The sequence below is a fragment of the Bombina bombina genome, chromosome 5 (genome assembly GCF_027579735.1).
Source record: "Bombina bombina isolate aBomBom1 chromosome 5, aBomBom1.pri, whole genome shotgun sequence".
Classification (NCBI taxonomy): domain Eukaryota; kingdom Metazoa; phylum Chordata; class Amphibia; order Anura; family Bombinatoridae; genus Bombina; species Bombina bombina.
Window position 1 is genome coordinate 540,742,821 of NC_069503.1, and position 12,255 is coordinate 540,755,075.

The 12,255-nt window shown below is 38.3% G+C and overlaps 1 protein-coding gene across 1 annotated transcript in view; it reads right to left on the bottom strand.

Annotated features, from left to right (window-relative positions):
• LZTFL1 (leucine zipper transcription factor like 1) overlaps positions 1-12,255 on the bottom strand; it is a 72,186-nt gene that overhangs the window by 31,058 nt on the left and 28,873 nt on the right. The window contains exons 3-6 of the mRNA XM_053714487.1: positions 6,747-6,941; positions 4,698-4,755; positions 2,874-2,945; positions 2,051-2,116 (exon numbers count right to left, since the gene is read on the bottom strand). Of these exons, the coding sequence (XP_053570462.1) occupies positions 2,051-2,116; positions 2,874-2,945; positions 4,698-4,755; positions 6,747-6,941 (391 nt within the window). The remainder of the gene's footprint in view (positions 1-2,050; positions 2,117-2,873; positions 2,946-4,697; positions 4,756-6,746; positions 6,942-12,255) is intronic.

Consider the following 12,255-nt stretch of genomic DNA (forward strand, 5'->3'; position numbering starts at 1 on the left):
TTAAAAATAACAAACTTTTGCTTGTAGAACAAAAACTACAAATCTAACACCACATTCACTTTACCCTTCCGAGAGACACCCTATTGCTTAGAGCCGGCAAAGAGAATGACTGGGGGGTGGAGCTAGAGGGGGAGCTATATGGACAGCTCTGCTGTGTGCTCTCTTTGCCACTTCCTGTTAGGAAGGAGAATATCCCACAAGTAAAGGATGAATCCGTGGACTGGATACACCTTACAAGAGAAACTAAAACTTTTCAATATACTTCCATTATCAAAATGTGCATTCTTTTTATATGCACACTTTGAGGATCCAGCTTCTACTAAGCATGTGTAAAAGTGCATAGTATATACATATATGCATTTTGTGATTGGCTGATGGCTGTCACATGCTACAAGGGCAGGGACAATTGGATTAACTATGAAATTTGCTGGTAAATATTCTACTGCTCATTTCAAATCCAAAGTGCGATTGCATTGTGTTTTTATTGCATTTTTTAGCGCAGTTGTCATTTATTTAATTCTGCTTTATTTAGTGGTCCTATAAGCAATGGTTATAAAAAACTTGAAAGTTTGTGACAGAAAGATACTAAAATATTAATTTTCCTTTGTTTTTTTCTATATATTGGTGTTTGAATAAACACTGAGTAATAAAATAAGGAAGACTTTGGATATAATTAGGCAGATAATTAACTAAATCTGCTCATCCTAGAAGCTTAGCCAATTTCATTGGGTTGTGGTTTCATCTAGAAGAGATGACTATGTAATGTAAAAAATATACATAAAGGAGAAATGTCCCATACATATTAAACTCTGCAATTGGTATAATGAGTGGGTGGAAACACAATAAGAGGAAACCTATTTTACTGTACACACTGTCCATTTAAAGGGATATAAAACCCAAGCATTTTCTTTTGTGATTCAGACAGAGCATACATTTTTTTAAAAAGTTTTCAATTTACTTTAATTATCAAATTTGCTTAATACCAATGAAATTCAGTGTTGAAGAGATATCTAGGTAGGCATCTGGAGCACTACATGGCAGGAAACAGTGCTGCCACCTAGTGCTCTTGCAAATGGATAACTTTCTTGCAAAACTGCTGCCGTATAGTGCTCCAGAAATGGGCCGGCTCCTAAGCTTACATCCCTGCTTTTCAACAGAAGAAAAACTGATAATAGAAGTAAATTAGAACATTGTATAAAACTGCATGTTCTTTCATGATTCAGATGGAGCATGTAGTTTTAAACAACACTTTAATTCAATTCTAATATCGATTTTTCTTCGTTCTTATGTCTCACCATTAGTCTTTCATATACATTACAGAAAGAAGTACTGTGTCCCTTTAAATATGTACCACCATAGTCCACAAAAGTATTTTGTTAAGTGGGGATATCACATAGTACATTCAATCGCTTATGAAAAAATTGTTTACAGGCAAAAAAACAAACAAACAAAAATGATAGTGTCTAAGCACTAAATAACTAAACACGACAAAAATCCAATTATAAAAGAGAGTCAATAAGCAAAAAAAAAAAAATACACACAAACATCATGATAAAATCATACACATTTCAATTGTACACCTAATTGCCTTAAAGGGATACTAAACCCATTTTTATTTCATGGTTTAGATACAGCATGCAATTTTAAGCAACTTTCTAATTTACTCCCGTTATTTTTTCTTCGTTCTCTTGGTATCTTTATTTAAAAAATCAGAATTATAAGCTTACAAGCCGGCCCATCTTTGGTTGAGAACCTGGGTATAGCTTGCTGATTGGTGGCTAAATGTAGCCAGCAAGCGATATCCAGGGTTCTGAACCAAAAATGGGCCAGCTCGTAAGCTTACATTCCTGCTTTTTCAAATAAAGATACCAAGAGAACGAAGAAAATTTGATAATATGAACAAATTAGAAAGTTTCTTAAAATTGCATGCTCTATCTGATTCATGAAACAATTAAAACATTGGGTAACGTATTCCTTTAAGAATAATTATTATAGGACTGTATATTTAATAAGAACATCATGACATGTAAAGTAAAGTCTTTGGAATTACCTGAGTCTCTATTGTTTTTAAACGGGCCTTCAGTTTCTCATTTTCTTCAGAGAGCCTTGCAATTTCCTTCAGAAATAATAAACTTTTATAAATATTTGTTTGCAGAAAAAGAGCATGGAATGCCATATTAATATTAGAATAATATTAAAGGGTACACATACATAACTCTTCAAAAATATGTGGGTACATCAGTTTCTGCACTCTCACAATCATTTGCATAATGCTTGGGAAACCCACTGTGACTACCGGCATGAGCCAGACTTTTTCTATGATGCTGCCTCAATAGCCTAAAGATTTTCAGCACACATTTAAAATAACATTAGTTGTACGAGCCTGAAATATTGGAAATCTGAAGTTTAGTCCCACATTTTATTAAATCGTGCAATAAAGACTGAAGTGTTATTTATGTTTTATTAATATTATCTGTATGTATCAAGACAAAGGTGCAAGTAAAAAGAGTAAGCCTATTATTATTATTAATAATAATAATAATAAGATTGCTCGGCTGATGAGCTAATTAGACGCTGTATTGCATGGGCCATACTGTGCTACAGAAAACATGCTTTGATACGCTCCCTGCCAAGGGCAAATACTGAAGCAGTACTGCTTATGCGCATCACATGAGAAGTGTTCCAAAGGGTCATCAAATGCTAGCGCCTTATGAAGTGTTCTATGCACACTGCCGGCCACTGTCCTCCCTCTGTCTTTTTAACACTTCAAATCACTGACCTTTATTAAGGTTTTTCTTTCTGCCCTACGTGGCCAAATTAAAAAAAAGAAAAATCCAATTTCTAAATTAGTAATAGGAGACTAAGTAACCCACCTTGTTTAGAAGCTCTGAAGATCCCCCTTCATTCAGTGGTGCAAGTTTGGGCTTGATTAGCTCTGTATTTGCCTAAAGTTTTGTATTTACAAGGAACAAAAATGATCAATTAGTACATTTGTGTTATTACTTAGCAACATGTTTATGTTAACAATATAACAAGAATTAAATCTTCTAATGTGTTAAATTATATGATTTTTTTGCACTTCTTATCCCAGCTAAGGGGTTAAAGAGACATGCAACCCAAAATGTTTTTTTTTTTAATTTTTCAGACAGAGCATACAACTTTAAACAACTTTCAAATGTACTTCTTTTATCTAATTTGCTTCATTCTCTTGGTATGGTTGAAAAACATACCTAGTAGGGCTCAGAAGCTTGTAGCTAGCTGCTGATTGGTAGCTGCACATGTGATTGGCTTACTGATGAGTTCAGCTAGGTCCTAGTAGTGCATTGCTACTCCATCAAGAAAGGATAGCAAGAGAATCAAACAAAATAGATAGCAGAAGTAAATTGGAAAATTGCTTACAAATGTATGGTCTATATGAATCACAAAAGAAAAAAAAACTGTGTTTCGTGTCCCTCTAAGTCCCACTTGGCAACCTCAAGCATTTCAGGTCCTAAGCAGGGAATTGCTGATGATTGGTGGCTACATACAACTGCTGTGTTCTGCTGTAAGGCTTGCGGCTCAAGAGTGGGACTTTAACTATATCTGATATATCCCTTTATTACATCATACACACGTCCCCATAAGGCACTGTTTTTCAAACCTGTCCTCAGGCCTCCCCAACAGGCCAGGTTTTCAGGATTACCTTGTTATAAGAGTAGGTAAAATAACCGTTTACTAATCAGCTGATTATTTCACATGTGCTCCAGTTCAGATATCCTCAAAATGTGGCCTGTTAGGGAGGCCTGAGGACAGGATTGAAAACCAGTGCCTTAAAAGGTACATGAAACCTAAAATTTTTCTGTCATGATTCAGATAGAGAATACCATTTTAAACAACTTTCTAATTTACTTCTATTATCTAATCTGTTTCATTCTCTTGGTATCATTTCTTGAAGGAACAGCAATGCACTACTAGTTTCTAACTGAACACACGGGTGAGCCAATCACATTCAATATATATATGCAGCCACCAATCAACAGCTAGAACCTAGTTTCTCTGTTCCTCATGAACTTGCCTAGATAAACCTTTCAGCAAATGATAACAAGAGAAGGAAGCAAATTAAATGATAGAAGTAAATTGGAAAGTGGTTTAAAATTGTATTCTCTATCTGAATCATGAAAGACATTTTTTGGGTTTCATGTCCCACTGCAATGGGATTGAATAGAATTTAGCAATTCTAAACTTGCACATTTATATACATAGCAACAACACCATACCATATATATATAACTGAACAAAATTATCAGATATCCATTTGTATAAGTGTATTAAAGATATAGGAAAGTCAAAATGAAACTTGGATGATTCAGATAGAACATGTAATTTTAAGACACTTTTAAATTAACTTTGTTCTCTTGGTATCCCTTGTTGAAAAATAATACGTACATATCATACACTAGTGAAAGCTAGTTGCTGATTGGTTCCTGCACACATTTGTCTCTTGTGATTGGCTAACTAGATGTGTTCATCTAGCTGCCAGTAGTGCAATGCTGTTCTTTCAGCAAAGGATAACAAGAGAATGAAGCAAAGTTGATTAAAATTGTATGTTCTATCCGAATCACAAAATACAATTTTGGGGTTTCCTGTTAAGTGTTTCAAGCATCAATAAGAAAATTGTGTTTGATTATTATGATTGCCTTAAAGGAACTTAAGGATACCTTTTTATTTGAAGTAAATTCTGACCTTTCAAATTCAGCAACTTGATCCAGCAGTTCTCTAAAGCACAAGGTAAAGAAAAGAAAATGACTTAATTTGATCGGCTGTAAGACAAATATTTACAGAAGAGTATGGAGCAAGCTTGCCCAGCCTTGAGACTAGGGGCCACAACCAGTGCATATTAGTTGCCCTTCCAATTTTCTAAACTAAATATGATTTGTGTCTGAAACAGAAAGGACTTTTACAGTACTTTGATCATATAACAATAGTCCTCTACTGTAACAAATATGTACTATATTTGTTAGAGGAGACTGAAGCTTACAAAAAATTAAATGTGTGTATCTTGACTCTATACATATATTAAAGGGATATGACACCCAATTTTTTTCTTTAATGATTCAGATAGAGCATGCAATTTTAAGCAACTTTCTAATTTACTCCTATTATCAATTTTTCTTCAATCTCTTGCTATCTTTATTTAAAAAAACAGGAATTTACGCTTAGGAGCCGACCCATTTATGTTTCAGCACCTGGGTAGCGCTTGCTAATTAGTGGCTAAATCAGCAAGTGCTACCCAGTTTCTGAACCAAAAATGGGCTAGCTCCAAAGCTTACATTCCTGCTTTTTTCAAATAAAGATACCAAGAGAATGAACAAAAATTGACAATAGAAGTAAATTAGAAAGTGCGTGCTCTATCTGAATCATGAAAGGTACAAATGTGGGTTTCATATCACTTTAATAAGAAGATACTGGTGCTTTTGCGAGCCAGAATGGATATAGTATTGCTTGTTTGAAGTTTGTTTACATAGAAGTATGAATATTGTTTATTTTGAGTACTAAAATGATAATTTTATAACACAGAAATTAGTTGCGCATATTTTCGTGACAACTTCTAAATTTAGAATCTTTGACTCACAACAGAGGTAGCCTCAAATCTTTGTCATTTTATTAGGACTATATATACAGCAGTCAATTTTCTTCTAAGATAAATAACCAGCATAGAAAAATGCAGGTTTTAGAACAATTTTCTGACTCGTGGTTTGTAACAATTCTGTTTTACTGCAAATCTGAAAATTACTGTTGCTAAAGATATTTTTTTTTTATAAATTTTAATAGCAGGATAATGCCTTCATTATTCTACTGAGTAAAGCAACTTATAAAACACAATGAATGGTGTAATTCAATATCCTGGATCACGAGTAGCTTTTAGGCCATTAACCCTTAAATGCCCAAATGTATTTGCAACTTTGTCAGATAAATTCCCTTGCTGCTACATATACATCAAAACTGAGGTCTGGCCACTGCTTATTACTACAGACGGGTGTTAACCCTTGAGAGACGGACGGTAGCTACATTTGGACATTATTTATATCATAAGACTCTTGAGCATAGTATATTCATTATAGCTTTTGATTGCTTACTGTTATTATGCTGTACTATTGTCAGCCTCTTATATGATGCCCAATCTTAAGTGCTTTTAATATTTAGGTTTTAGGGTTTTGAATTTATCTAAAGAGACATGAAACCCAAAAACTTTCTGTCAAGATTCAGATAGGGCGTACACTTTTAGACTACTTCCAAATGACGACTATTATCTAATTTGCTTTGATATTTTGGTATCCTTTGTTCAAAAGACTAATCAGGTAAGCTCTGGGGCAGCAATGCACTACATGGTGATAGCTGCTGATTGATGGCTACACATATATACCGTTTGTCATTGGGTCAACCAGCTTCCTGTAGTGCAATGCTCCTTCAACAAACAATACCAAAGGAATGGAGTATATTTGCCAATTTAAGTAAACTGGAAATTTGTTTTAAAAAACTGCATACTCTATCTGAAACATGAAAGAATTTTTTTGGGATTTCATGTTCCTTAATGTGTGCTAAGTCTTTAATATTATGTATAGTACATATAAATGTTTGAGTCTATGTGGAATCGGACGCAATGTCCCACGTACCAAATGTGATATATTTAACACAAGTTAAAGTGCCACCCATTAAATATATTTTGCTTCTAAATATATATTTCATTTTATATAATGACAAAATACCTGTTTTCCAATTCAGAAATATCCATTTGGAGTTTCAGATACCATTTCTCAGCTTGAGAAAACAGTTGCTGCAGCAATAACACATTAGTGTGGGCAGTGTTAATTAGTTCCGATTCAACTTCACTATGTACCAACAACTCAAGACCTTGCAGTATATCTGAAACCTCATCGACAGTAAAGGTTTCCTCCACTAACCTAAGAAAATAAGGAATAATAGGAAATAAATGTTACTTTTAACTTATTCAAAGCAGAAGTAACAATAGCTTTACAAACAAATATTTAAAGTGCCATAAAACATGTTGAGATCCGTGCATATCCTAAAAGAGCTAATGAAGTAAAAATAGTTTGCATAAAAAGGAAATTTATGCTTACCTGATAAATTTATTTATTTTACAATATGACGAGTCCACGGATTTCATCCTTACTTAGGGGATATCGCCTCCTGGTCAGCAGGAGGAGGCAAAGAGCACCACAGCAGAGCTGTATATATAGCTCCTCCCTTCCCTCCCACTCCAGTCATTCGATCGAAGTTAGGAAGAGAAAGGAAAAGCCAAGGTGTAGAGGTGCCTGCCTGAAGTTTAACAAAAATAAAGACCTGTCTTAGAAAATGACAGGGTGGGCCGTGGACTCGTCATATCGTAAAAGAAATAAATTTATCAGGTAAGCATAAATTTCCTTTTCTTTTACAAGATATGACGATTCCAGGGATTTCATCCTTACTTATGGGATACAATACCAAAGCTATAGGACACGGATGAAAGGTAGGGACAAGACAGGAACCTAAACGGAAAGCACCACTGCTTGAAGAACCTTTCTCCCAAAAACTGGTAAAATTTGGAAAAAGTGTGAAGAGACAACCAAGTTGCAGCCTTGCAAATCTGTTCAACAGAAGCATAATTTTTAAATGCCCATGAGGAAGCCACAGCCCTAGTGGAATGAGCCGTAATTTTTTCAGGAGGCTGCTGTCCAGCAGTCTCATATGCAAAACGGATGATACTCTTCAGCCAGAAAGAAAAGAGAGGTAGCCGTAGGTTTCACACCCCTACGTTTCCCAGAAAAGACAACAAATAATGAAGATGATTGACGAAATTCCTTAGTCGCCTGTAAGTAAAACTTCAGGGCACGGACCACGTCCAAGTTATGTAACAGACGCTCCTTCTTAGAAGAAGGATTAGGACACAATGAAGGAACAATAATTTCCTGATTAATATTTTTGTTGGAAACCACCGTAGGAAGAAAACCAGGTTTGGTACGTAACACTACCTTATCAGAATGAAAAATAAGGTAAGGAGAATCACATTGTAATGCCGAAAGCTCAGAAACTCTGCGAGCAGAAGAAATAGAAACAAAAAATAAAACTTTCCAAGATAACAAATTAATATCTATGGAATGCATAGGTTCGAATGGAAACCCTTGAAGAACTTTAAGAACTAAATTCAAACTCCAAGGAGGAGCAATAGGTTTAAACACAGGCCTGATTCTAGTCAGAGCCTGACAAAAAGATTGAACATCCGGAATATCTGCCAGACGTTTGTGTAGCAAAATAGATAAAGCAGAAATCTGTCCCTTTAAGGAACTTGCTGATAACCCTTTCTCCAATCCTTCTTGGAGAAAAGATAAAATCCTAGGAATCCTAATCTTACACCATGAGTAGCCCTTGGATTTGCACCAATAAAGATATTTACGCCATATCTTATGGTAAATCTTTCTAGTAACAGGCTTACGTGCCTGGATCAAGGTATCAATGACCGAATCAGAGAACCCTCGCTTAGATAAAATCAAGGGTTCAATCTCCAAGCAGTCAGCTGCAGAAACTAGATTCGGATGATGGAAGGGTACCTGAATGAGAAGGTCCTGCCTCAATGGAAGCTTCCACTGTGGCAGAGATGACATGTCCACCAGATCGGCATACCAAGTCCTGCGAGGTCACGCAGGAGCGATAAGAATCACCGAAGCCCTCTCCTGTTTGATCTGAGCAATCACCCGGGGAAGGAGAGCAAACGGTGGAAACACATAAGCTAGGTTGAATGACCAAGGCACTGCCAAGGCATCTATCAGTTCGGTCTGAGGATCCCTGGACCTGTATCCGTATCTCGGGAGCTTGTCATTCTGACGAGATGCCATAAGATACTGCGCCGCTCTGCCCCATCTGAAAATCAGGGTGGCAAAGACCTCCTGATGGAGTTCCTATTCCACCGGATGAAACGTCTGTCTGCTCAAAAAATCCGCTTCCCAGTTGTCCACTCCTGGGATGTAGATTGATGACAGAAACAAGAGTGAGCCTCCGCCCACCGAATTATCTTGGATTCTTCTGTCATCGCTAAGGAACTCCTTGTTCCTCCCTGATGATTTATGTAAGCCACAGTCGTGATGTTGTCCGACTGAAATCGGATGAATTTGGCCAAAGCCAACTGAGGCCAAGCCTGAAGCGCATTGAATATTGCTCTCAACTCCAGAATATTGATTGGAAGTAGAGACTCCGACCGAGTCCACACACCCTGAGCCTTCAGGTAATTCCAGACTGCTCCCCATCCTAGTAGACTGGCGTCCGTTGTCACTATCACTCATGTGGGTCTGCGGAAGCACGTCCCTTGGGACAGATGATCCGGCGACAACCACCAAAGAAGAGAGTCCCTTGTCTCCTGATCCAGATCTATCTGAGGAGAGAAATTTGCATAATCTCCATTCCACTGTCTGAGCATGCTCAGTTGTAGAGGTCTGAGATGAAAACGAGCAAACGGAATGATGTCCATTGCCGCCACAATCAATCCAATTACCTCCATGCACTGAGCCACTGATGGCTGAGGATTGGACTGAAGGGATCGGCATGTATTCAGAACCTATAACTTTCTGACTTCCGTCAAAAAGATTTTCATGGATATAGAGTCTATTAGAGTTCCCAGGAAAGGAACCCTTGTCTGTGGAATTAGTGAACTCTTTTCTAGATTCACCTTCCACCCGTGAATCCTTAGAAAGGATAGAACAATGTTGGTATGAGACTTTGTCAGCTGATAAGACGACGCCTGGATCAGAATACCGTCCAGATAAGGCGCCACTGCAATGCCTTGCGGTCTGAGAACAGCCAGCAGAGACCATAGAACTTTCGTGAAGATCATGGGTGCTGTGGCCAGCCCGAAAGGAAGGGACACAAATTGAAAATGTTTGTCCAGAAAAGCAAACCTCAGGAACTGGTGATGATCTCTGTGGATAGGAATATGAAGATATGCATCCTTTAAGTCCACGGTAGTCATATATTGACCCTCCTGGATCAATGGAAGAATTGTCTGAATAGTCTCCATCTTGAAGGATGGAACTCTGAGAAACTTGTTTAGACTCTTGAGATCTAAAATGGGTCGGAACGTTCCCTCTTTTTTTTGGAACCACAAAAAGATTTGAGTAAAACCCCTGCCCCTGTTCCTGTATTGGAACGGGACAAATTACTCCCATAGTGGAGAGGTCTTTTACACAACGTAAGAATGCCTCTCTTTTTATATGGTCTACAGACAATCGTGAAAGAAGAAACCCCCTTGGGAAGGATTTTTTTAACTCCAACTGATACCCTTGATACACAATTTCTAGTGTCCATGGATCCTGAACGTCTCTTATCCATGCCTGGACAAAGAGAGAAAGTCTGCCCCCTACTAGATCCGGTCCCGGATCGGGGGCCGCCCCTTCATGCTGTCTTGGGAGCAGCAGCGGGCTTCTTGGGTTGTTTACCCTTGTTCCAAGCCTGGTTGGGTCTCCAGGTGGCTTTGGCTTGAGAATAGTTCCCTTCCTGTTTAGCGGCAGAGGAAGGGGGGACTCCTTTGAAATTACGAAACAAAAATTACTCTGTCGTCCCCTTTGCTTAGATGTTTTGTCTTGAGGGAGGAGATGACCCTTACCTCCCGTAATATCAGAAATTATTTCTTTCAAATCAGGCCCGAATAGGGTCTTTCCCTTGAAGGAATAGCCAAAAGCTTGGATTTAGAGGACACATCAGCAGACCAAGATATTAACCATAAAGCTCTTTGTGCTAAGATGGAGAATCCCAAGCTCTTAGCAGCTAACTTGGTTATCTGAAAGGAAGCATCCGTAATAAAAGAATTAGCCAGCTTCAGCGCCTTAATTCTGTCCTGTATTTCCTCTAAAGAGGTCTCAGTTCTAAGAGATTCTTCTAGAGCGTCAAACCAAAAAGCAGCTGCAGTCGTGACTGTTACAATGCAGGCCGCCAGTTGCAATAAAAATCCCTGATGAATATAGAGTTTTTTGAGAAGACCCTCCAACTTCTTATCCATGGGGTCTTTGAAAGCACAAATGTCCTTGATAGGAATAGTTGTACGCTTCGCCAGGGTAGAAATAGCTCCCTCCACCTTAGGGACCGTCTGCCAAGAGTCCCGAACAGTGTCAGCTATAGGGCACATTTTCTTAAAAATAGGGGAAGGGGAGAACGGGATACCCAGTCTTTCCCATTCCCTAGCAATAGTTTCCGAAATTCTCTTAGGAACCAGAAAAACATCGGAATAAGAAGGGACCTCTAAGTATTTGTCCATTTTACTCCATTTCTCTGGTGGGACCACAATAGAGTCACAGTCGTCCAGAGTCACCAAAACCTCTCGCAGTAAAAGATGGAGGTGTTCAAGTTTAAATCTGAAGGACATGACGTCCAAATCTTTCGGGGGTAATGCACTTCCTGCGTCAGACAGTTCCCCCTCAGACAGGGCCTCCCTACCCCCCAATTCAGAGCCCTGGGAAGGTATATCAGAGATAGTCATTAAAGCATTAGAAGTCGCAGGGGCCACAGGGGCCTCTGACCTGCTGCGTTTGCCTTGTAACACTGGCAACTTAGATAAAAGTTCTGTAAGAGTGGATGACATAACTGCAGCCATATCCTGCAGAGTGAATGAAGTGGACGCGGTTGAGGAACACTGCGTCGCTTGGGCGGGCGTTAAAGTTTGTGACGCTTGGGGAGAAATTTGCGGCATACCCTGAGTCTCATCAGACTGAGAATCCTATTTAGACATACTTGCATTAAAGAAAAATTGTTCTTTACATTGTAAGGCCCTCTCAGTACATGAGGGACAAACAGGAATAGGGGGTTCCACATTGGCATCTAAACACATAGAACAGGAACTTTCCTGAAGTTCAGCCATGACAAACAAACCAGCAATAGCAATATTGATCGTCTTTTATTCAATTAAAATTAATTTTGAAGCCAAACCTTATAGAAATTTTTTGGAAAAAACAAGCATACTGTGTCTTTAAAAAATAAAATCGCAATAATTTTGCTGCTCCACAACAAAACTATGCAACAATAGGGAGCACTATAAAACTTCAGTAAATTTTACTCTGTATACCCAGTTTAGCTATGCATAAGGGTTTAACAAACTTTTGGCACTTGCACCTCGCCACAGCGCCTACCTACCCCCACAAGACACTGAATACTCCGTGAGCGGCGCTCCCAAGTCTGTTTGTGAAAGTTATATACACAAACTGACTTAGGCCACACCGGAGCCCAGAGACCTACAGC